The sequence below is a fragment of the Mandrillus leucophaeus genome, unplaced genomic scaffold (assembly GCF_000951045.1).
Source record: "Mandrillus leucophaeus isolate KB7577 unplaced genomic scaffold, Mleu.le_1.0 Scaffold374, whole genome shotgun sequence".
In the NCBI taxonomy this organism is placed as follows: domain Eukaryota; kingdom Metazoa; phylum Chordata; class Mammalia; order Primates; family Cercopithecidae; genus Mandrillus; species Mandrillus leucophaeus.
Genome location: NW_012103965.1, coordinates 1,028,993 through 1,055,261, shown reverse-complemented (window position 1 = coordinate 1,055,261; position 26,269 = coordinate 1,028,993). Strand labels below are relative to the sequence as shown.

Here is a 26,269-nt window from a genome sequence, read left to right as displayed (position 1 = left end):
CCCCTGCCTAGCCTGGCATTCTTTTCTTTCCATGTCTGAGGGGGTTTACCCTCAGATAGGTTCTCCTTCTCCTCTGCAGCCCTGGTTGTCTTCATTCTTCCAGAGCCACTTTACAGGGACATGGAACAGGCTCCACTAAAGTGGTGTCCTCTTACTGCTCTTAACCCTGAGGACATATGATGATTGTGAAAGTCAGAGATCCTCTCTTCCCTTGGTTTCCATGGGAGACGGTGGAGACCTGGGGGTTCCCCAGTTGTTCAGCTGTGGGATCCAACTGGCCTGGGCTGTACCCAAGGGGCACCGCCACAGTGCACCACTAACATCTCTTTTCTGGATCCTTTTGAGGCAGATTCTGTTTAGAGGGGTCTAGGTCTCTACAAGCAACCTCCAACAGATACCATAAGAATAGACCACTTTGTAGTAACACTTATCATCCCTTATTGCAGTTTCTGTTTACATGTTTGTCTACCCTGCTAGGCTGATCACCGTGGGGAGAGAATCCAACTTATTTTGTATCTTATCTAGCAGTGCCTGCCACATAGTGGGCAGTCAGGGAATGCTTGAAAGAAAGAGGATGTAAAGCGATTGTGTCTTTCCGTGTGCCGGGTGCAATTACATTTATACTATTAAGTCTTTATATTTTGAGTCTGCCCCTCTAATGGTAGACCTGTATTTTGCTGCATTTCTGCACCTGCTTAAGGTGTCTGAGCATGCCCTCATCTCTGAACAGCAAAGATAATCAATACCGAGGGGTATGCAGTGGAGTAATCCACACCCCACCCCCTTTTCCTTGCTCAGGCAAGGATACTTGGAGACGCTACAGAAACTATCTTTAACCACAGCGATTCCTAAGTATTTCCATTAATAGACGCCAGCAGTCCGCCACACACTTGTATGTGCGCATCCCCGACATAGGATTCCCAAATCCTGGCCGCTGAAGGGCGGGAGGCGTGCGTCCGGCCTCAGACTACTCTAAATTGCGAAATGCCAAACCTGTTTTGGTTCCCAGTCTCTGCGAGCCCGAGTGCGCACCTGCGGTTTGAGCAGCTTAAGCTTTACTCCCTCCTTCTTTCCAAATCAGCCACCGTGGGCACGGCTAAGCTACGCTTTATTCCTAAGCGAATCTCGCACAAATCTCGAGGCATATTTTGTACAAGGGTACACTGGCCGCGCGCATCACAATCCCGTCTCAGCTACAGAAGCGGTTACGTGCCCTAGCGTGCTTCCGCACCGCCCAGTCCCGCGCACGCGCACGCGCACGCGCACACGCGCCCGCACGGCTCCAATCCCTTCAACCTTCCGCGCGCTTCCGCCTTCATCCTAGCAACGCCCGCAGTGACGCGCAGGCCCCGCCCCCTCCCGCGCGCCTCCCGGAAGTTGCCGGTCCCGAGCTGTGGGGTGGCTTCCGCGCGGATTCTGGTGGTGTCGCGGAATCGGCTCTGGGCGAGAGGACCCGACCGGGAGGGAGCGTCGGGGCCGGGGTTTGGGCCGCACATTTAAGGGCGCGAAGCGGAGTGGACCGAGAGCTGGTGACGATGGCGGGGCCGCAGCCCCTGGCGCTGCAACTGGAACAGTTGTTGAACCCGCGACCGAGCGAGGCGGACCCTGAGGCGGACCCCGAGGAGGGTGAGGCCAGACTGGGGCAGGCCACGTGCGGAGCGGTGGGCCAGGCCCTGTGGGGTCCGGGGGCGGCGTGGGAGGGGCGTGCGCGAGGCCGCCGGGCCTGCGTTCTTTCGCTTGGCGCAGAGGAATGTCGCCTCCCGCAAGGGTAGTCCCGGGCTCGGGAGGAGGGCTTCGGCTTCTTTTCACACGCACTCGAAACTTAGTGCTCGGCCGGATGGGCGGAACAGATCGAGGGCTCAGGCAGAGAGGAGCTGGTCTTCGGGTTTACTTGCTCCAGGGCTGTTGGAGGGAGCCAGAGAGTCTGCTAGCAAGTTGGAAGTTAGCTTTGAGGATGCCCTTTCTGGTATTGCGTTAGAAAGGGGGAGAAGAAAGTCGCGTGTTTTTAACTCTGGTTGCTCTTAAAAACTAAGTTGGAGACTGATGGAAGGATTTTCTGGTGCTGTTTAAGCCTCTTGAAGTCTCAAGACACTTGTTCAGTGGCTGACGACTGAGACTGCTGTTCTGTAAGCTGATGTTCAGAGTCTAGCTGGGAGTAATCCTGCTTTAGACTTGAGTCAGAAGTGTGAGAAAGGGAGAATAAGGAGGGATAAATGCGAGTGCTGAGCCATGTCTTAGGAAGATCAGTTGAAGGAACCCGGGGCTGTTCAGCCAGAATAAGCAAAGAAAACTCCCCAAAGAATGGGACAAAGTGAGGGGAGAATGTGATGGCTGATTTAAGATATTAGAGCGACTGTCACGCGTTGAAGAGGAATTCAACTAGTTTGATAGGATCCAAGTCATAGAGATAGATCCCACTAGTAGGTGCCGGGAGTCATCTCTCCGTTTAGAAACAGCAATAAGACAGTGTTCTACTTTGGGAGAGAATGAATTTCCTATTCCTGGAAGTTGGTGGGGATTTTGTAGAGGACGTTCAAGTGTGAGATGAATGGGTCGACCTGGGTTCCCATTAAAATTTCTGCTAACTTGGAGATTCTGTTTCCTTTTCCCCCTCCCCCAACAGCCACTGCTGCCAGAGTGATTGACAGGTTTGATGAAGGGGAAGATGGGGAAGGTGATTTCCTAGCAGTGGGTAGCATTAGAAAACTGGCATCAGCCTCCCTCTTGGACACAGACAAAAGGTATTGCGGCAGAACCACCTCTAGAAAAGCATGGAATGAAGACCATTGGGAGCAGACTCTGCCAGGATCGTCTGGTGAGTAGACGTTTTGGCATGGAACTCTTTCTTCCCTAATTTTTTTAGGGTTAAAATCCTCCCGCCACCCTCCATGATCTCTGCAAGACTAGTCTGCATACCCCTACCGGTTATCCTTTCTTTTTTTTTTTTTTGAGACAGAGTTTCACTCTTGTTGCCAGTGCGATGGCGCAATCTCGGCCCACTGCAACCTCCACCTCAGGGGTTCAAGCGAGTCCCCTGCCTCAGCCTCCCAAGTAGCTGGGTTTACAGGCATGCACCACCACGCCTGGCTAATTTTGTATTTTCAGTAGAGACAGGGTTTGTCCGTGTTGGTCAGGCACCCATACCTGTTATCTTAGGAGAGACCATTGATTTGGTGTTAGAAAGGGTCTTAGAGGTTACTTCATTTCACTTCATAAGGAATCTAAAGCCCAGAGTGATTCAGTTGCTGTACTCCTTATGTTCAGACTAATGGCTCACCCTACAATGGAGTGACAGAGAAGGCAGTGCATATTGGCTATTGGAGAGGGTTATGAGCTGAAAAATCACTGTGTCTGATGAGCATGTTACCCTTGAATTGCGACCCCTGTCTTTTGGTTTTTCAGGTCTTGCATTGAAGCACTGTGTAATATTAGTTGTTTGTGAAACTCATTTTTTGCCATTCTAAAAAGTCACATAATCCTTCTCTTCCCTGCAAAAGAGTTAGGAGTCCATGCGCTTATGGTTTTAAAGAACTGTAAGTTTCTCAGAGTGGAAGAAGGGGCTAGATATGGTGATTATTAAGAGAATGTCGTTTGTTTTCCGTTAGAAAGGTCAGGGGCATCATGTTGAGAATCCACAGATAATATAAAAGGAACTATCATTTAGGTTATGATAGCTATGATTTAGTCCTTGATGTAGTTCTGGGAGCTCCTGATAAGCTCATTTCATATTTGCCTAGAGACTGATAAAGGGACCAATCATGAGACAAATATGATAATATTTATTGAGTTCTCACCATGCGTCAGGCACTGAGTTTAGCTCTATAATTTAAGTTCTAAGAGCCTGGGACTCAGTAAGTCCTCAAAAAAAAAATGTTATAACATCACCTGGAATTAGACAGATTTTTATAAGAAATTATCACCATTATCACTACATGTATCACCTAATATAATCCTCCCAATCGCCCAGAAAGTTATTACTACTTAGCCCTATTTTACAGATAAGGAAATTGAGGGGAAACTTGGTTACGTAACTTTGCTTAAGGTCGTATAGTTAGTAAGCGGAAGAAACAGGATTCAAATGAAGGCCGTCTGATTCCAAGATGTACACTGTAGTAAACTGTATGAATGTTTCTTAATCTGAGAAATGGCATACATTCAAAGAATTTAAATAATAATTTCTGTTTACTGTTTTGGCACTTAGTTTCTGTATTTATATTTTTGGCAGCTTTGTGTCTTAAGTTTATACATACCTCTTTAAAGAAGCGCTGAAGACCCATCATGCTTTCCTAAAATCTTTATTTTATTGAAGAAAGTTTTGGGAAATTGGTCTATCTTAGAATCATACTTGAAACACATGGGGCTTTTATGTTCTACCGTGGAACAGATTGGATAAACTGTAAAAACCTCTAAGTATCACATGATACTCTAAGCATAAGTAAAACCAGGAGCCTTAACTAGCACTCTATCTACTATAGGATCAAGTTCAGAGTCCTCATGAAAGACAAGACCTTTCCTGATGTGGTCCCTGAGCAACTTTCTAGTCTCATCTCCCATCACTTCTTTGTGCATCCTGCACTCCAGTGCGGTTTCCTGTTTTTCTTCTCTCTTCATTTCCTTATGCTTCATAAGTAAAATTATAATGTCTCCTTCTCCACATGAAACCATCCCCCACCTTTCCAGGAGAGTTAGGTGGTTCCATCTCCATACGCTGTGTACTAATGACGTTGTAATATAATTATTAGCGTGCATATCTACCCCTCCCACCAGACCATGAACTCCTCCCTGCAGGTATTAAATTCTCTTTGTCTTTCCTTAGCCCCTGGCTCATAGTGAGTGCTTAGTAAGTATTTAGTAAATAGGGCACATGGGTGTGATAGATTGTACATTTTTTCAGATCAGGTTCGGGAAAACTGGTAATTCTCTAACACCAGTTGAAATCTTAATGTTCTTCAAGGGCCAGACCAAATGCTAGCTCTTCCTTAGAGCTTAATTTAAATTCACTTGCCCCACAGTTAAAATTTCTCACTCTTCTGGGTTATTGAAATTTTGTCAAAGCACTTCTGATTCTTCCTTGAGTTGTAATTTTGTGAGTCTGTCCCACTAGCTCCTTTTGTTAGGGTAGGACCCATGTTCTATTCATCTTTGCTTCTCCCTTAGCCATTTTAGAGATTGTAGATATGTAATAAATATATTGTTGAATTGAGTACAGTAAGATATTTTCCCCCCTGATGCCACAGTGCTTTAGTTGAAATGAATTCTATGGCTAGGTATTTTCTCCAGGTAACGCCCATTTTTCTCTTTCTTCCCTCTCTTCTTGTTTAGACGAGGAAATACCTGACGAGGAAGAGTCTGGAGATGAAGATTCAGAGGGACTGGATCTGGAGGAATCTGATGAAGATGACCTGGGTGCTGCTGAGGAACAGGAGTGTGGTGATCATAGGGAGAACAAGAGCAAGAAGAGCAGAAGCCACTCTGCAAACACACTGGGCTTCAGTGTCCAGAGCATCAGTGACTTTGAGAAGTTTACCGAGGGAATGGATGACCTTGGGAGCAGTGAGGAGGAGGAAGACGAAGAGAGTGGCATGGAAGAAGGGGATGACGAGGAAGACTTCCAAGGCGAGAGTGAGGAAGACAGGGTTGGAGATAGAAACAGTGAGGATGATGGTGTGGTGATGACCTTCTCCAGTGTCAAAGTTTCTGAGGAAGTGGAGAAAGGAAGAGCCGTGAAGAACCAGATAGGTTTGTACATGGTTTTGCTGATTGCCTGTTTTTCAAAGTATCTGCATTTGGTCTACTTTTCATTTGTTTGTTTTTGGCTGTTCTCTCTCTCCTGTGTCCTTTCAATTAGTTTGTGTCATGCCCCACTTACCTAGAGGCCTAAAGCCCTATTTCTGTATGCTTAGCCAGCCATTTCTGCACTGATCTGCTTAGCTGGTTCTGCTCTAGTACTTCCTGCAACTGGGGAAGATTGAAGAGAAGAATGTTTTCTCCTCTCCTTGGGTTTTAGCGTTCCCACTCTGCTGTAGCAAATACTTGCTTCATGGATACTGAATTTATTTTTTATAATAGAGAATATTTGTTTCCATGGCATTAAAGTGCTAAAGCTGCAGTGCTTGGAAACTGGTGTGGTTTCCTGTTCTTCCCTGCCCCTGCCATCTCACCCCCAGAGCATCTTATTATTGAGGAATGGGATTCTCTTTTGTTCTTTTTCAGCACTGTGGGACCAGCTCTTGGAAGGAAGGATCAAACTACAAAAAGCTCTGTTGACCACCAACCAACTTCCTCAACCAGATGTTTTCCCATTGTTCAAGGACAAAGGTGGCCCAGAATTTTCCAGCGCCCTGAAAAATAGTAAGAATACTTATGTCCTGTTGGGATACTTAGAACCACTTTGTCAAATGAAGACAGCTTTGACCGAAGTGGACTGGGAGCTTGAGCCATGTTTATTGTGCTTTCTTCTCATCTACCCTTGCTCTCCCCTCTCTATCCCCCTTGGCTTTCCAAGTTGCTTCTTTTTTTTTTTTTTTTCTTTTTTTGAGACAGAGTCTCGCTCTGTTGCTCAGTTTCAAGTACAATGGCGCTATCACAGCTTACTGCAACCTTGGCCTCCTGGGCTCAAGTGATCCTCCCACCTCAGTGATCCTCACACCTTAGCCTCCCAAGTAGCGGGGACCACAGGCATGTACCACCATGCCTGTAGAGACAGAGTCTCACTGTGTTGTCCAGGCCGGTCTCAAACTCCTGGCCTTAAGCAACCCTCCCACCTTTGCCTCCCAAAGTGCTAGGATTACAGATGTGACCTACTGAGCCTGGCCCTGAGTTAATTCTTTAAAGCTGTTTGAAAACCCACTGATGTAGAAAGGGAGAAAAAGAATGTCTAACTCAGCTCATTAAACTTGGTTGTATCTGTGTTTAAAAGATGCTTCCTATGTTTGAGAGGTTTTTAGAACAATGTGCTAAGATGATCTTATTTATATCTTTCTTCAAGTGGCATAGAGTGAGGAAAGATGATACTGCCGAGGGAGGAACACATTTTAAAGGAGAATTACCCAGCTATAAATAATTCTAGAAGAGAAAAAGAATTGAGAGAGTATTTGGTTCCCAGTGTCTTCATATTACACATGAGAGAATTGAGACCCAGAATGACTTGCCCAAAGTTGTAGAGCTTATTTGTGTATGGCAGAAATGAAGCTCCAACTTTTCTACCTTATGATGCAGGAATCTTCCCTCTGCACCACACTGCTTCCTGTGTGCTGCTTGCCTGTGTACCCAGTGGCACTGAAGGACTGGGGCAGAGGGAGATTTAGGGTGAGTGCGCTGTGTTTGGGATATCTATCTATCTCTCTCTCTCTCTCTCTCTCTCTCTCTCTCTCTATCTCTATCTATCTATTTTTTTTTTTTTTTTAAAGAGAGACAGTTTGTGTTGCCCAGGCTGGTCTTGAACTCCTGGGCTCAAGCAATCCACCCGCCTTGGCCTCCCAAAGTTTTGGGATTATAGGCGTGAGCTTCTGCGCTCAGCTGGGATCAATATGTCTTACTTGCATGCTGAGACTTTGTGTTTTCATTTGCTCTCTAAAATTTATTTTTTTGGTTTCATGGAGTTAGAGTTGGAAGGGACCTGAGGAGGATATCTAATTTGGAACATTTCTCGTAGGTGAATATCTGATGTAATTAGGAATGGCTTCCTAGAGTCCAGTTTTTGGGTTTTGTGTCCTGTCACACTTGAAATCTGCTTCTTCCCTTGTGGGAAGTCTGGGCGGTCCTTCCAGGAACGTTGTGTAGCCTGTGAGGGTGAGGTGGGCCGTTTATATCCCCTCCCCTGTCTTTGCCTCCTTTCTCTCTCAAATAGATGACAGATTGATGGTTTTCAAGTTTTTTGAGATTTTTGGAGCACTTCCCTGCTATGTTTAGTGCCCTAGTACCCTAATTCCTGATATGCCTTTGGAATGAAACCTAGACTGCTCTAGATTAAATGTTTTAAATGTTTCACGATAAGGCCTTTTTCATTTTGTTACTCATTCTTTTTGCTTGAGCCTTTTTCATTTTAAAAAATTCATCTTAAAATACAGATATTTTAGGGGTTAGTCAGTATCCAGTATAATAGACACATATTCTTGGATACCATTTAATTTTTGTTATGAGACAGGGTCTTTCTCTGTTGCCCAGGCTGGAGTGCAGTAGTGTGATCACAGCTCATTGCAACCTTGAACTCCTGGGTTCAAGCGATCTTCCTGCCTCAGCCCCCTGAGTAACTGGTACTACAGGCATGAGCCACCATGCCTGACTAATTTTTTCTTTTTTTGTAGAAATAGGGTCTCACTATGTTGACGAGGCTGGTCTCAAAACTCCTGGTTTCAAATGATCCTTCTGTGTCAGCCTCCCTAAAATGCTGGGATTACAGGTGTGAGCCACCATACCCAGCCCATTTAGTGTCTTTAATCACTGCAATGTTATTTCACTTTTATTTTGTTCTGTTCTTTTTACTCTTTTTTGTGCTTAACCAGTTGCCTCTACCTCATTGATAAACCTCATTTAATTTGACAGCGTCTATTAGTCTGACAGGGTGGATTGTGGTGGAGGAGGGAGAAGAAAGGAACTTTGGTATCACATATCCTAAGATGGGAGGGTAGGGAGTTTTCTAATAATGAGAATTTGTGTGCATTTGAAGAGTAGCTAATTTTTGTCTGTTTTGGTCTTCTTGTGGCAGTATGACATAATATGTTGTATACTCCCCTGTTTTGATAAACAGAGTTTAAGAAAAAATTCTTGGCCGGGTGCAGTTGCTCACGCCTGTAATGCCAGCACTTTGGGAGGCTGAGGTGGGCTGATTACCTGAGGTCAGGAGTTCAAGACCAGCCTGGCCAACGTGGTGAAACCCCGTCTCTACTAAAAATACGAAAATTAGCCAAGTGTGATGGTGGGCGCCTGTAATCTCAGTTACTCGGGAGGCTGAGGCAGGAGAATCGCTTGAACCTGGGAGGCGGAGGCTGTAGTGAGTCAAGATTGTGCCATTGCACTCCAGCCTCGGCGAAAAGAGCGAAACTCTGTCTCAAAAAAAAAAAAAAAAAAATTCTTGGCCAGGCATGGTGGCTTACGCTTATAATCCCAGCACTTTGGGAGGCTGAGGCAGGCGGATCACTTGAGGTCAGGAGTTTGAGACCAGCCTAGCCAGCATGGTGAAATCCCATCTTTACTAAAAATAGAAATATTAGCCAGGTATGGTGGTGTGCACTTGTAGTCCCAGCTACTTGGGAGGTTGAGGCAGGAGAATCACTTGAACCCGGGAGGCAAAGGTTGTGAGCTGAGATCATGCCATTGCACTCCAGTCTAAGTGACAAGAGTGAAACTCTGTCCCCCCCCCCCCCCAAAAAAAAAAAAGAGAGAGAGAAAATTCTTGGTCACATTACTCTGGATGACCAATTTATACTGTGCTATATAGCTGGTGTGGAACATAGGCTGAATTTATACTAACCCCAGAACAAACACTGGAACTTATTGTCTTTAATTAAATCTCTTTTCAATTTGCTTGGTCTTACAGAGTAGTTAAAGTCAGACCCGCTTGGTTTAGATTTCATCTCAGCAATGGATTAGCCATGTGACCTTGGGCAAGTTACTTAACTTCACAGTAAAATGGGGATAATATGGTTGTGAGGATTAAAGGACATAATCAATAGAAAGCATTAGCACAGTGTCTGGCACACATCTCACCATGAATGTTAGGTACTAGTATTATCTTCTGTTCAAAGAGGCATTTGGCAGTATTCGACCATGTGAGCAATCACTCAATAGTTATCAGTGTAACTGAGCATCACTAGTCTTCAGTGTTTTTTACTTTTTTATTAGTATTTGGATTCTTTATATAATTTAATTGTTCTGGAAAGTGTTGTAGTTTACTAATACTTACAATGCAGTGTTGGCCTCTTATGACACTATGGAAAGATGGCTGCAGATTTCCTTATTGCCATACCCAGCTACTACCTCCTTGAAGCGTTTAACTTTTCCTTGAAATACTTTTCTTTGGTTTGGTGACACTACCTGTGCTGTTTGGGTTCTCCTACCCTTCCGATCTCTTCTCTGGCTCTTTTTGTATCCTCTCAACGTAAATTTCATTCCATTTAGAATGCCGTCCTCAGGTTGTGTTTTCTCAATGTAGTCTCTCCTTGGCACTGTCACTTACTCGGATAGCCCTAACTATTGCCTCTAAAATGACAGACTTCCAGCTGTATTCTAGCCCCAGTAAACTGCTGAGTACCATGCCTTTGTAGCTTCAGCACCCTAAACTCTACTTTTCAGAAACTCAATGAATATCTCCTTCCTCTCCACACGCCACCCCAAACGTATAAACTTAGTCCCCAGTCACCTTGGTGTTACATGTTGGTAATTTAAACTTGAACTGTGGAAGTGATTTCAAAGACATTGTCTGATATTTTAGTGGCTGCATATGTGGTAAGTCATGGAGTAATCTTAACAAAATTAAGGGATTTTCTGTGCACAAAACCATTTCTCTAAGAAGGTTTGCTTTTTCTCTGTTTCTTTTTTCTCTTTTTTCTTTTTTTTTTTTTGAGACGGAGTCTCACTCTGTCACCCAGGCTGGAGTGCAGTGGTGCGATCTCAACTCACTGCAGCCTCTGCCCCTCAGGTTCAAGCAATTCTTCTGTCTCTGCCTCCTGGGTAGCTGGGACTACAGGTGTGTGCCACCACACCCGGCTAATTTTTGTAATTTTTTTTTTAGTAGAGATGGGATTTCACCATATTGGCCAGGCTGGTCCTAAACTCCTGACCTCGTGATCTGCCTGCCTTGGCCTCCCAAAGTGCTGGGATTACAGGTATGAGCCACTGCGCCCGGCCTTTTCTCTTTCTTTTAAAATGTTCTACTGTGTTAGGAAGTATGTCTTTTATGTTGGTGGCAATGATATGTAAGGAAGAAGGGAAGTTACTTAAGGAAATCTCACCATGAGTTATTTAAAACTTTTCATTATGGGATATATCAAACTTACATAAAAGTAGACAAATAGCACAGTGAACCCCCACATGCCTTCACCAGCTTAAGCAATAATCAATTCATGATCAATCTTATTTCATCTGTAGCTATACCAACTTCACTCACCTTCTGGATTATTTTGAAGCAAATAATACACATCCTCTCATCAGTAAAATTTTCAGCACGTATGTTCAAAAGATAAGGATTTTTAAAAATTATACCATAATCTCACATAAAGCCATTAACAGTAATTTCTTAATGAACATAACTGGCCTGGCATGGTGGCTCATGCCTGTAATCTTAGCACTTTGGGAAGCCAAAGCAGGAGGATCACCTGAGGTCAGACGTTGGAGGCCAACCTGACCGACATTGTGAAACCCCATCTCTACTGAAAATACAAAAAATTAGCTGGGTGTGGTGGCGGGCGCCTATAATCCCAGCTACTCAGGCTGAACAGGAGAATCTCTTAAATTCGGGAGGTGGAGGTTGCAGTGAGGCAAGATTGCCCCACTGCACTCCAGCCTTGGGCAACAAGAGCAAAACTCTGTCTCAAAAAAAAAACAAACATACAGACCGGGCGTGATGGCTCACGCCTTTAATCCCAGCACTTTGGGAGGCCAAGGTGGGCAGATCACCTGAGGTCCGGAGTTCAAGACCAGCCTGGCCAACATAGTGAAACCCTGTCTCTACAAAAATACAAAAATTAGCCAGGCATGATGGTGGGTGCCTGTAATCCCATCTACTTGGGAGGCTGAGGTGGGAGAATCGCTTGAACCCAGGAGGCAGAGGTTATCAGTGAGCGGAGATCACGCCGTTGCACTCCAGCCTGGGTGACAGAGCGAGACTCTCTCAAAAAAACAAACAAACCAACCAACAAACAAAAAAAATGACTGATTTGGATGGGTGGGAAAATTGTGAGTGCATGTCTTGTTTGTTTTTTTTCTTTTCTTTAAGGCGAAAGGTCCTAGAGAGTGTTTCTTTAACAGGTACTCTACTGTCTTTTTCAGAGTTTGCTCTATAGCTTTAAATGAAGTGATTAAAGGAAAGCTAAACTTCAGTCATAATAAGTTGACCTTTTAGTGAAATGCATATTATTAATGTATTTAATGAGATGCATTACAAACTGCAGTGAGCACCATGTTTCATTACAGGTCTAAAATGCAATATCATTAAAGACCTTTAATAGAAACAGTGGTTGACATTTTGATATTTCCCATAAGCAAAACATCCAAGAACACAGTATGATGTAATATATAAATACAGAGGAAATATTCAGATTTTTTACTTGCCTAAGAGTATGAAAACAAATTTTACTATTAATAAATTATATTTTGTTTGCACCCTGTCATCTTCCCACTTCATACTTACCCTCTCATATCTTTGTGGTCCTTCCCTAAGAGCCCCAATTATTTTGACTTGACTAGACTAAAATTTTTTTTTTTTTTTTTTTTCCCGAGATGGAGTCTTGCTCTGTCGCCCAGGCTGGAGTGCAGTGGCACGACTTCGGCACACTGCAATCTCCGCCTCCTGAATTTAAGTGATTCTCCTGCCTCAGCCTCCAGAGTAGCTGGGAGTACAGGCATGTGGTACCACGCCCAGCTAATTTTTGTATTTTTAGTAGAGATGGGGTTTCACCATATTGGCCAGGGTGGTCTCGAACTCCTGACCTCGAGATCTGCCTGCCTTGGCCTCCCAAAGTGCTGGGATTATAGGCATGAGCCACTGCTCCCGGCTAGACTAAAATTTTTAATGGTAATTTGTCCTCAACAATAATAGACACCTTAAAGAATAATGTTTTAAATTTTGCATAAGCTATGGGCAATCATGGAGTCTTGATAATGTTTTGTTTTTAAAGTTTTACTTATTTTTAAGTAGGCAGTACATTCACATGGTTCAAAATTCAAAAATGCTAAAGACTATACAGTGATAATCCTGTACCCTTGCAGCCCAGTACCCTGTCCCAGAGGCAACCAATTTTATCACCAAAATCCCCCCGTTTTAAATTACTTAGTTGCCTTAGGTGAAAAATCCATAAACACTTATTTCAGAGTTCTCTCAATTAACACTTTATGGGTTCATGGCAAAGTTCTCACAATGTTCTGTAGAACCTTGAAATATTTTTAATTACTTGGAATGGGTTTAAGTATTGCTTGGGACAAAGGCACTTGAAACCCCCACTAATTGTAACATTGTGTAGGCTTAAGGACCCTTATTGCTGCAGACTTCATCTAGCCAAGATGATGTAAGATTGATCTTTTTGCTTCAGCTGATGGCTATCATTTTTGAAAATAATTTCAGCGTTCTAATTATAAAAGTATGTCATGCTTATTTCAAAGATCGGAAAATACATAGAAGCATAAAGAAGAAAATAAGGATTAGCTGTAATCCTACTGCCCAGAGATAACCATAGTTGTCATTTTGATGACTATCCTTCCAGACCTTTTTGCGTGCACACACACACACCACACACTTTTTAAAACAAAAAATGGAATCATATAAATATGTACTATTTTCAGTTTTGTTTTTCCTGCTTAATATTTCATGTCAGTATGTTTAGATGTACATCAGCATTTTTAGGAGTTAAAGTATTCCTTTTTATAGATTTACTGCAATTTAGTTAGCCAATCTGTATTGATGGGTGCTTAGGTTTATTCTAGCTTTTCACTTGTAGAAAACATGCTTTGATAAATATCCTTGTACATACATATTTGTGCAGTTTGTCTAAAAATAGCACTGTCCAGTAGAAATATAATGCAAGCCACATGTAATTAAAAATTTTTAATAACCACATTTTTAAAAAGAAACAGGTAAAATTAATTTTAGACATTTTATTTAACCCAATATATCAAAAATATTATAATTTCAATGTGATCAATATAAAAATCTTAATGAGATATTTTACATTCCTTTTTTCGTGTTAAGTCGTTGAAATCCAGAGTATATTCTGTAATCGCAATTCATTTCAATTGGGACTAGACACATTTTGAGTGCTTAGTAGCCATATATAACTAGTGGATACTGTATCATATTGCACAGATCTACATTCCCTGGAAATGTAGTTGCTGGGACAAAGGACTTGTACATTGATTTTTTTTTTTTTTCTTTTGAGACGGAGTTTTCACTCTTGTCGCCTAGGCTGGAGTGCAATGGCAGGATCTTGACTCATGGCAACCTCCACCTCCCGGGTTCAAGTGATTCTCCTGCCTCAGCCTCCTGAGCAGCTGGGATTACAGGCATCCACCACCACGCCTGGCTAATTTTTGTATTTTTGGTAGAGACTGGGTTTCACTGTGTTGGCCAGGCTGGTTTTGAACTCCTGACCTCAGGTAATCTGCCTGCCTCAGCCTCCCAAAATGCTGGGATTACAGGTGTGAGCCACAGTGCGGGGCCTTGTACATTGTTTTTTTAAAAAGGCTTTTGGAATATGTTGCCTGACTAGCCCCTGGAAGAATTGTAACAATTTAAATTCTCATCTGTAATAGTTGTTTTCCTACACTCCTGCCTCCACAAGGTATTATTGATCTTTTTTCCCTAAACTGTAGGTGGGAAATGAAGGCAATCATTTCTTGCTAAGTTTCTGTTTGATATTTATATAATACCTGTTAGCATTTAAATAACATATGCCATGTTTTATCTATTTATTAGAGAGTGAGTTCTGTGTGGGAAGACTTTTTGTCCCTTTTGAGCTACTACTTTGTCCAATTTAGTTAATTAGGCATTTATATAATGTTGAGAGTAAAGCTGGATCACAGAGCAAGAACTTTTCCAAAGTCACCAAGTGGCAGAATGAGGAGGGGAATATCGTGTCAGATTATTATGCACTGATTCTGCCTACCCTGAGAGTATAAGCCCTAAATGGGTCAGAGACCCATGGGAGCTAAGGGCAGCTTAAAAACTACTGATACCAGTCTAGCTAGAAAATGCATTTCACTGTTTTGGGGTTGGGTTTCTTAGGAGTGAGGGTTGTCTTCAGCACCAGAAATAATTTTTTTTTTTTTTTTTTGACTGCTCCATAGACAGAGCAGGGCTATCCCATAGGCAGAGTGGCCCAGAGTAGCTCAGAAAAATAAATTTTAATAGTAATGAGTTAGATAAGAAAGTAGCCCTGACTTGGAGTAGCTAGTAGCTCCATAGTAGGACCACTGTGTCACTATATTCATGGTGAAGTTGTACTTATCATTGCACAATGGTCTCTTTATATATACATTTAATTAACTCAAACATAACTATATGCGCCTGGCCAAAAGAAGAAGATGGAGAGGCTGGGCACGGTGGCTCATGCCTGTAATCCCAGTACTTTGGGAGGCCGAGGTGGGCAAATCACCTGAGGTCAGGTGTTTGAGACCAGCCTGGCCAACGTGGTGAAATCCCCCTCTCTATGAAATATACAAAAAATGAGCTGGGAGTGGTGGCGGACGTTTGTAATCCCAGGTACTGGGGAGGCTGAGGCAGGAGAATCGTTTGAACCCGGGAGGTAGAGGTTGCAGTGAGCCAAGATAGCGCCATTACACTCCAGCCTGGGTGACAAGAGTGAAACTCTGTCTCAAAACAAAACAAAAACCAAGGAGAGAGAAACTGTTTATATAGTGCCAATAATTCTGCCTGCCATTTTATTCAGTGAGCGTAGAGTATGCATGAGATGGCAGGCGGATTCTTTTATTGCCTTGGTTATTTTTTGTTCTTGGGTACCTCTTTAGTGAGCATCGATCAGCAGAATATCAATCTAGTGCTTAAAGTTACAGCATGCAGTCTTTGTACAGGACGGTCCCTAAATGGAATCATCTGTGTTTAATTGACAAAGTGCTCTGTGGGCTAATGTTCGAGGGGAAGGACTGGCTGTGTTGAACTTATTGAAAGATAGCACAATGCTATCTTTCACACAATATCCATTATGTACAGTATAAGGGATTTTCACAATGGTTTTGTCAAAACTTGACTTTTTGCTTTATGCTCAGACTTTAGAACCCAACTGCTGCATAAGATGATACTCTGTTGTTTATGTCTTAAAACCTGTTCTTAAATTGTTTTATTAAAATCACATAGGAGTAAGATAAATATACAGAAGCCTTCAGGAAGACAGTACTCCTTTGACTAACATTTTATTTGTTTTACTTCTGTAATTTTAGATATTTTGTTTATATCTTTATGTCTTGACTTATTTATTCTCTGATATGAAGGGTGAGACTGCTGCTAACAGAAGTAAGATGCGGATTGAGAATTGACTTATCTAGCAACATGGTGGGCATCCTTGACCTTGATGAAGTTGGCAGACTGGTAGGCTTACAGGCTTGACTGGAATGGGTTTAAGAGAGAATGGAGTGGCTGGGCACAGTGGCTCATGCCTATAACCCTAGCACTTTGGGAGGCCCAGGTGGACAGATCACTTGAGCCCAGGAGTTCAGGACCAGCCTGGGCAACATAGTGAGACCCACGTCTCAATTTTTAAAAATTAATTTTAAAAAAGAAAAAGTGAGAGAATGGGGAAAATGAAACATTAAAATATAGGCAACTCTTTGAAGGGTTGTTGCTTTAAAAGGGAGCAGAGAGATGGGACATTAGATGGTGAAGGATGTGGTCATGAGAGGGGTGTTTTGCTTGTTTTTTTTTTTAGGGTGAAATACTAGCATGTTTGTATGTTGATAGGAGTGACCCAGCAGAGAGGGGTAAATTGATGATGCAGGAGAGGGGGACATCTGCTGTCACAACATCCTATGGTGGGTGAGTGGGGATGGAGTGGAGATGGGCCAGTGCACAAGAGTGCCTTAGATAGCAATGTGGACCATCTCATGGTGGTGGGTGCCTGTAAGCCCAGCTACTCAGGAGGCTGAGGCGGGAAAATTGCTTGAACCCAGAAGGCGGAGGTTGTGGTGGGCCAAGGTCGCGCCACTGCACTCCAGCTTGGGTGAAAGAGCAAGACTCTGTCTTTAAAACAAAACAAAACAAAAGAGCCAATAAACTGCATTTACAGTGTAATTACCATGTAAATAAGGTAGACTGCTAGGACAGGGAAGAATTGGAAAATTGTATTTCTTCCCTGTTTTTTCAGTCATGGCTCCTAGTCCACTCAAAGGAGAATATTCCTAGTTTAGTTCAAGTTTTTAGTTGCTTTCCATTACCTGCTTAAAATCATGCCATTTTCTGTTTGCTTCCTATTTTATTGTTTTTTTCCCCTTAGTTTTGTAATTTTTTACCCCCCCCGCCCTTGTAGCTCAGTTTTATCATCTCAGTCCTTTTTTGCCTTCGCTTTACATCGTGCCATCCCTTGTGTTAAATTTTCCACTTTGAGCTGGTTGTTCTCTGGGAGTAATGCACAGCTGTACTCTTGGGCCTCTCACTGCTCTTCTGGAGAGAGCTATGGCTTTCGGGTTTTCAGGCTCTCTTCTGTTATCTCAGTTTACTCTGTCAGTTTGCTGCCAAACATGCATCCAGAGTAAGTTATCTGAGTTCTCACAGGCTTGAAAATACTCTGCCCTCATTCCTCATTGATATATTCTTGTTTGATTGGGTAGACCTTTCTAGATTGAAAATTACTTTCCCTCAGAATTAGAAAGTATTGCCTGTTATTGGTTTCTTCTTGCTGCTATAACAGATTACCGCAAGCTTGGTGACTTAGCAGCACACACTGATTATCATATCGTTCTGGAGGTCACAAGTCCTAAAATCAAGGTGTCAGCAGGGCTTTATTCCTGGAGGCTCTAGGGGAGAAATCTGTTTGCTTGCCTTTTCCAGCTTTTATAGGTGGCCACATTCTTTGCTCATGGTCCTCTTCCATCTTTAAAACCAGCAATTCCATCTCTGCAACCTCTCCTTTCCTGACTCTGACCCTGTTGCCTTCCTCTTATAAGGACCCTTGAGATCACATTGGACCACCTGGCTTATCCAGGATAATCTCAAGATCCTTAACTTAATTATATCTGCAAAGTCCTTTTGACCTTTTTTTTTTTTTTTTTGAGACGGAGTCTCGCCCTGTTGCCCAGGCTGGAGTGCAGTGGCCTGATCTCTGCTCACTGCAAGCTCCGCCTCCTGGTTTCACGCCATTCTCCTGCCTCAGCCTCCCGAGTAGCTGGGACTACAGGCGCCCGCCACCACGCCCGGCTAATTTTTTGTATTTTTAGTAGAAGCGGGGTTTCACTGTGTTAGTCATGATGGTCTTGATCTCCTGACCTCGTGATCCGCCCGCCTCGGCTTCCCAAAGTGCTGGAATTACAGGCGTGAGCCACCACGCCCGGCCCCTTTTGACTTTTTAATATGTTACTGACAAAGCCACATTCACTTGTTCTGGGGTATAGGATGTAGATATCTCTGGGGGACCATTATTCAACCTACTATGTGTCTTATTGTCTTCTGCCATCCCAGTGTTTTCCAGTGACAAGGTATGAATTTCATTCCTTTGTAGATGACTTATTTTTATCTCTGGACATGTTTGGGATCTTCTCTTGGTTATTTTTTCTTGTATTTTTATTTTTTATTGAGAGAGGGCCTTCGTCTCTTGCCCAGGCTGGAGTGCAGTGGTGCAATCGTGACTCACTGCAGCCTCGAACTCTTGGGCTCAAGTGACCCTCCCACTTCAGCCTCCCAAGTAGCTGGGCCTCAGGTGCATGCCACCACGTCCAGCTAATTTTTTTCTTTTTTCTGTTTTGTAGAGATGGGGTCTTGCAGTGTAGAGATGGGGTCTTGCAGAATTTGTCTTTATTCTTGATTTTCTGAAATTACCTGAAGAGATGTCTAAGTATGGGTCATTTTTATTATGCTAAACATTTACCTTAGTAAGTATGAAGACTGGGGTCCTTCAGTTTTGGGAATATCTTTTCTAATATTTCTTTAATAATTTTCTTCGTTTCATTTTCTCTGTTCTCTTAGATTTTAAGCCTGGATTAGTGTTGTGTCTCTTATGTGTTATTTTTCATTTTCCATCTTTTTATGATTTTACCATGTTTATGTTCTGAAAGATTTTTGAAGCTGATTTCCAGATTTTTTAAAATTAATTTTTAAGTTATTTTTAAGCTGCTAAGTTCATATTTTATTTTATTTTATTTTGTTTTATTTTATTTTATTTTATGACAGGGCCTTGCTGTGTTGCTCAGGCTGGAGTGTAGTAATGTGATCATAACTCACTGCAGCCTTGAACTCTTAGGCTCAAGAGATGCTCCTGCCTCAGCCTCTCAAGTAACTGGGACTACCGGTGTGTGCCACCATGCCTGACAAATTTTTAAAAAATTTTTAGTAGAGATGAGGTCTCACTATGTTGCCCAAGCTGGTTCTTGAGCTCCTGGGCTCAAGTGATCCTCCCGCCTCAGACTCCCAAAATGCTGGGATTACAGGTGTGAACTGCTGTGCCCAGCCTGAAGTTTTCTTTTTAAATCATATTTTTAGTCTTTAAGGGGCCTTTTGATTCCTGAATGTTCCTTTTCTATATAACTAATAAGAGTATATTATGTAAATTTAAAGTTTTTTTGTTGTTGTTGTAGAGTCATTTTAATTCCTGGAATTGTTCCTGTCTCAACCAGATTTTTTGTTTGTCTTGGACATTTTCCCTTTTTTGCGGGGGAGGGGAGGAGGTAGAGATGGGGTTGCCCACCATGTTGCCCAGGCTGATCTCAAACTCCTGGCCTCAAGTGATCCTGCTGCCCTGGCCTCCCAAAGTGCTGAGATTACAGGCATGAGCCGCTGTGCCCTCCTTTTAAACTTTGTATCCGATACATATATACAATTTAAAGAGTCAGATAATTCTAGGAAGCTTGTTATGAAAACCAGTAGTCTGCTGCTTGTATGTATAGTGGCTATGCCATAACCATTTCTCCTGAAGCAACAATTATATTTTAAGTTATTTTGTTGTGCTTTTGTTTTGTTTTGTTTTTGCTTTGAATCAATGGATTTTTCTAATGAACATGGTTTGTTTCTACTTGAGTTTTCAGTTTTAGGCATTACCTGTTGACTCCCCTTTATAATAATGAAGATTTAACTCTTATTCCTGCTACACTCATGCATACTTTCTGGTTATGTTGTTAATTTGCCCCTTTGTGGTTATACTGTAGTTTGGTTAGATCAGTGTTCAGTATTTACATTATTATGTCTATAAACACTTTTCACAGCTGAGCCACGTAATAAATAATGATTATTTTCCTTTCACACACATTGTTTTGTTTTCTAGAGTTAATTGTTAAATTGTTGTTTGTTGAGTTTCTGTGTAGTAATTCAAGCCCAAACTTTTCTCCAGTTAGCTAAATCTCTTCTCAAGTCTTAAGTTGCATCAAATATTATGCCAGTTAATGTTCCTTAAGAAGTCCCTCCCAGAGCTTTTTGACCTGCTCTCATCTGGCCTGTTTACCTTCTCAGGTATCCAGCTGTCATGCTGGGATCTGCCGTCACCATCATACTGGGGGTTACCTTAGCTTCTTGCTTCTGTGGATCTCCTATTCCAGAGTCTTTCTTGGCTACTTCCAATTTTTGTTGCACATCCTCTCATAGCTTGCTGAGAAGGGGTGTGTAGGAGGTAAATATTTTTAGATTTCAGTTGTCTGAAAATACCTTTATTCTGTCATCACGATTGATTCTTTGTATATAGAATTCTATAGAATGTTACATTGTATTTCAGCTTCTAAAGTTGCAATTGGTAAGCCAGAAGTTGTTTTGATTCTAGATCTTGCTTTTTTTTTTTTTTTTTCCTTTTTGGAAACTTTTTGGAAACTTTGTCCACAGAATTCTGAAATTTCATAATGATGTACGATAGAATAGATCTGTTTTTGTCTGTTGTCCGGAGCACTTGGAGGGCCTTTTCAATCTAGAAATTCATGTCTTTCAGTCCTAGAAAATCCTCTTGAAATTATTTTGTTTTTTACTTTCTCCCCTGTGTTTCCTTTCTCTCTCTCCTCTCTCTTTCTGGAAGGCCTGTTATTTGGCATCAGACTGTTTCTGTGATTCTTTTTCTCTTCAATTTTTCATCCTTCCCTCTCTAAGACATTTCCTCAGCTTTATTTTCAATACTCTCTATTGAGTTTTTAAAGTTTCTTCTTTTCTTTTCTTTTTTTTTTTTTTTTTGAGATAGGCTCTGACTTTGTCACCCAGGCTTGAGTGCAGTGGCTCAATCTCGGCTCACTGCAGCCTTGTCCTCCTGGGCTCAAGCAATCCACCTGCGTCAGCCCTACAAGTAGCTGGGACTACAGGTGCACACCACCACACCTGGCTAATTTTTTGTAGATTTTGTAGAGATGAGGTTTTGCTGCGTTGGCCACACTTGTCTCGAATACCTGAGCTCGGGTATCTTCCTGAGCTCAGGTATCTACCTTCCTTGGCTTCCCAAAGCACTGGGATTACAGGCGTGAGCCACCGTGCATGGCCTTTTCTATCATATTTTTATTTTATTTTATTTTATTTACTGTTTGGGTTTTTTTCTTTTTTCTTTTTTCGGGACAAGGTGCCACTCTGTCACCTAGGCTGGAGTACAGTGGTGTGATCATAGCTCACTGCAGCCTCAAACTCCTGGGCTCAGGTTATCTTCCCGCCTTAGCCTCCTGAGTAGCTAGGACTACAGGTGCATGCCATCCCCCCTGGCTATTTTTTATTTTTAGTAGGGATGACATCTTGCTCTGTTGCCCAGGCTGGTCTTGAACTCCTGGCTTCAAGTGGTCAAGTGATGCTTCTGCCTCAGCCTCCCAAAGCGCTGATGTTACGGATGTGAGCCCCAGCGCCTGGCCTATGTATGTTTGTATGTGTTCTTCCTGCATAGTCTGTTTCCTCCAAGCTGCTTTGTTTGTTTGTTTGTTTTTTGCTTTTGCTTTGACTCCTATATAACATGTTACATGTTTTTCTTGGATTTTTGGTGATCCTCTGAGCTCTCTGTTGATTTTTAAGTGTATCATACCAAAAAGTTGTTGGGGAACTTGTTTGTTGGATGGGGCTTTTGTCTGTGGTCTCCATTGTAAAGCAATCTATCTGCGCCATCTTGGGAGAACTCCCAATGGCAGTATCTTTAGATCTTTGCTCTTTATGAGATCAAAATCTAGAGGACTTCCAGTTTCCTGCCTGGTGGCCAACACTCTAGGAGGTGAGTAGGCTTGCGGATCTCGGCATTCAGTCTGTAAGCTTCAGCTTAGTCCCCCTGTTTTCAATATTACTCCTTTGCCCTCAACTATGGTCTGGAATCTCCCTGTACAGAGACCGTCTCTTTAACTCTCTTCAAGGATAAACCTCTAAATTTTGCCTAAGTAAGAAAATACGATATTTTAAGTGCTCCAGTTGTTTTTAGGCCTGCTTTGATCTCCTTTTCTAGAAGTGCTGGGCACTGCCAGTTCCTGAATCCTCTGCATTCTGTTTCTGGACTGTAAGTGAGGTTGCATCTGATTCTTCATTGCTAGCACCCTAGTCATCTTGCTTGGGTTATCTAAGTCAGTTATTATTTGTCCATTTGCTTTTTCAAAAACTGGTTTGTTGAGATGTAATTGACATAATAAATTGCCCATATGTCGAGTGTGCAATTTGACATTTGTATACACCGGGAAACCATCACCAGTCAAGATAATGAACATATTCCTCATCTGCAGAAGTTTCCCCAGCCTCTTTATAATCTTTCCCTCCTGGCCTTCCCTGTTTGTCCCTAGGCAACCACTAAATCTGCTGTCACGTTAGTTTGCATTTTGTAGAATTCTATATAAATGGAATTATACGGTTTGTATCCTTTTTAGCCTGGCTTTTACTCAGCATCATTATTTTGAGCATCCTCCATATTTTTTCATGTGTCAGTAGTTCATTGCCTTTTTTTGCTGAGTAGTATCCTATTGTATGGGTGTACCACAATTTGTTTTGTTTCCAGTTTTTGGCTATTACAAATAAATCTGCTACAAACATTTGTATTGATGTTTTTATATGGACGTAGACTTTCATTTCTCTTGGGTAGCTAAGAATAGAATGGCTGAGTTGCATGGTAAATGCATGTTTAACTCCCAAAACTGCCAAGCTATTTTCCAAAGTGGTTATACCATTTTACAGTCCCACCAGCAGTGTGTAGGATTTCTAGTTGCTCCACTTCCTCATAATGTGGTATGTTCTTAATTTTAAACATTCTAATAATTGTATAGGTAGGTTACAGAACTGAGTTGCTATCCTGTCTCATTCTTCGCCTTTCTTTTGTGGGTTTACTCCTTTTAAAAGTTATATTTTTAAAAAGTTACTTTAATCAGTGGAATAGAATAGAGAGTTCTGAAATAAATTCGTACAGATAATGGGCAGTTGACTTTTAAAGGTGCCAAGTCAAGCCAGTGGAGACTGGATGGTTTATTTCTTTTTCTTTTTTTTTTTTTTTTTTTTTTTTCAGAGACAGAGTCTTCCTCTTTTGTGGAGGCTGAAGTGCAGTGGCTCACTGCAGCATTGAGCTCCTGGCTCATGCAGTCTTCCCACCCTAGCCTCCTGAGTAGCTGGGACTACAGGTGTATGCCATCATGGCCTGCTAAATTTTCTTTATTTTTCTTAGAGATGAGGTCTTGCTACGTTACCCAGGCTGGTCTCGAACTCCTGCCCTCCCGCCTTGGCCTCCCAAAGTGCTGAGATTACAGGCATGTGCCACCATTCTCGGCCTGGATAGTCTTTTCAACAAATGGTTCTGGGACAGTTGTGCACTCATTTGCAAAAAAAATGAACTTCAACCTGTACCTCATACTTTTACAAAAATTAACACAAGACAGTCAATTTATGTTGACTTAAACATAAATCATAAAGTGTTTTGAAAAATACATGGGTTAGGGAAAGAGTTTTTAAATACAATATCAAAAACATAATCCATAAAAGAAAAAATTGATAATTGGGCTAAATCAGAAATAAAATATTTTGCTCTGTGAAAGATATGTTAAAGTAATGAAAAGATAAGCTACAGACGAAGAGGAAATGTTTGCAAATCACATAATTAACAATCAGCTTGTGTTCAGAGTGTATAAAGAACTCTCAAAACTCAATAAAAAAAATCCATTCAAAAAAAAAAATGGGCAAAAGATTTGGACACTTTACCAAAGACAATATATGATGGCAAATAAGCACATGAAGATATTTAACTTAATCTTTAATGTTTGGTGAGATGCAAATTAAAACCACAAGGAGATACCTCTACATACCTATTAAGCCAACTACAGATACACACCTGACAACACCAAGTGCTGACAAGAATGTAGAGCAGCTGGAACTTTCGTACATTGCTGATGGGAATGCAAAATAGTACAGCCACTTTGGAAAAACAGTTTAGCAGTTTTTAAATAAAGCTAAACATATATTCATCATATGAACCTGATCCCATAGTCCCTCTCTTAGATATCTGCCCTAGAGAAATGAAGACATACATTCACACAAAGTCTTGTACATGCATATTCATAGCAGCATTATTTATAACCACCAAAAACTGGAAACAGCCCAAATGTCCAAATGTACAGCAAATTGTACATTAGTCAGCAATAAAAGGGAATAAACTAGTGATACAGGCAAAAACATGGATGAACCTCAAGGGTATTATACTAAGTGAAATATGCCAGCCTCAAAAGGTTATATACTTGGAAATTCCATTTATATAACATTCTGGAAAAGGTAGAATTATTGGGATAGATCAGTGGCTACCATGGGTTAGGGATGGGAGAAAGGTCTGAGTACAAAGAGGCAGCCCAGCTTTCTTCTTTGTTTTCTATGAGTTTCTATTTTCCTCTCCACTAATCTTGTTTCCTTGGAGTATTTTCCACCTGTTTTCCACAGTGGCTCACTGTTGAACCCTTCAGCCTGGCTTGATTATTGTGTACGTTTTGCTTGGATTGAGGGAGGGGGTATATGTGTGCTTATTCCCAGATAACTCTGGGAATATTTCTTATGGTAACGGATACATGATACAGTACTTCTAGGGATAGAGGAATGGGCTACATCAACCTATAGTGTCATTTTTGCTTGAAATATATATCCTTGGTACTAAAACCTTACCCAGAAGAGAATAATAGATTACACAGTGCTTCTAGATTTTGATGTGGGTTAGAACTGAAAAATGAGATGTCTTTAAACTCTTTTTGCTTCTCTCTTTGATAAGTGATATAATGTGGTTTGGACACTCAGAGATTCCTGAGATTCCAGGTTCTGGTTGATGATTTACTGCAAAATTGCTTATAAATTGAAGTAGAAAATGTTTTGCAGACCTGGCAGCTTTCTGGCTTCACACCCATTTGTCACCCAGCATTTCCCTTTGTGTATAGAACAAGAATTAATTAGGCTGCACTGCAGGAAAAGTTTATGGCTATAATTTATATAGGATGAATTTTTTTTAAAGAGACAGCATTGTTTTGTTACACCTATATACATATAAGTATGTGTGTATAGAAAATGTTGTTTTTTCCCCTGTTAAAGCAGTGTCTGTAAGCTTCTGGAGTAAACATTCTTTTTTTTTTTTTTTTCCTTAATGCAAGATGGTAATGTAATAGATGCATTTATCGTGATTGCTGTCTGATGAAACTGTTGGGGGTTTTTGTTTGTTTCTCGTTTTTTAATTCATTGTGTAGTAGTGAGAACACTCAGTTTTAGGTTTACATTTTAGACATTGGTCAGACTTGTCTGGTTTCCAGAGCTTTGTATTCTTTCTGTCTCTTGGAAGACTTGGGATTCTGTCTTTTTTAGGGTCTTGCTCATTCAATTAATGTTTTCATAATCAATGCAAGTCAGAACTTGCAATTTGTTCCTGATTTGCACATTAAAGAGCTCCATTAATTAAGAATCCTGGTGTTTGGCATGTTCCCGCAGGATCTGTGCATTATTTACATGGTGAAAGTGCAAGATGCAAGTTTCTCAGTTGTAGGGGCAATTGCAGTTAATCCTGCTTTCTCTTTCTTTCTTCTTTCTTTCTTTTTTTTTCTTTCCTTTTGCTTATGAGTAACAATTATTTCACAACTCATTGAAACTCCTTAAGGATACATTGTACCAAAATAGGAACAAATTATTCAAAAGAGGGGGCTCTGGTGAAAAAGTAGAAAGTAAATCCTTTGTTTAAAGGAAAACATTTTCCTAGAAGACATATAACATTTATGGGGTGGCCCCTACTTGGCTAAATGTATTTTAAAAGGTATAATAATGTTGAGTTGTAATTCTCTATATTCTGAATTTGTAGATTTTACCCCCTTGATAATAGTGGTTGTACTGATAAATGAAGTTGCCTTTCATAACCCAAATAATCCCAGAAATGGAGACAAGTATAACCCTATGCTTATGTCAAACAACTGTTTTGTAATATTCCTGTTCAGTTGTTTTTGCATGAAATGACTTTTTTTTTTTTTTTTTTTT

The 26,269-nt window shown here is 41.5% G+C and overlaps 1 protein-coding gene across 1 annotated transcript in view; it reads left to right on the top strand.

Annotated features, from left to right (window-relative positions):
* The first annotated feature begins 1,290 nt into the window (after window positions 1-1,290).
* The window catches only part of AATF (apoptosis antagonizing transcription factor), a 133,206-nt gene continuing 108,227 nt past the window's right edge, over window positions 1,291-26,269 (top strand). The window contains exons 1-4 of the mRNA XM_011990222.1: window positions 1,291-1,626; window positions 2,624-2,815; window positions 5,323-5,739; window positions 6,214-6,351. Of these exons, the coding sequence (XP_011845612.1) occupies window positions 1,536-1,626; window positions 2,624-2,815; window positions 5,323-5,739; window positions 6,214-6,351 (838 nt within the window). The 5' untranslated portion in view covers window positions 1,291-1,535. The remainder of the gene's footprint in view (window positions 1,627-2,623; window positions 2,816-5,322; window positions 5,740-6,213; window positions 6,352-26,269) is intronic.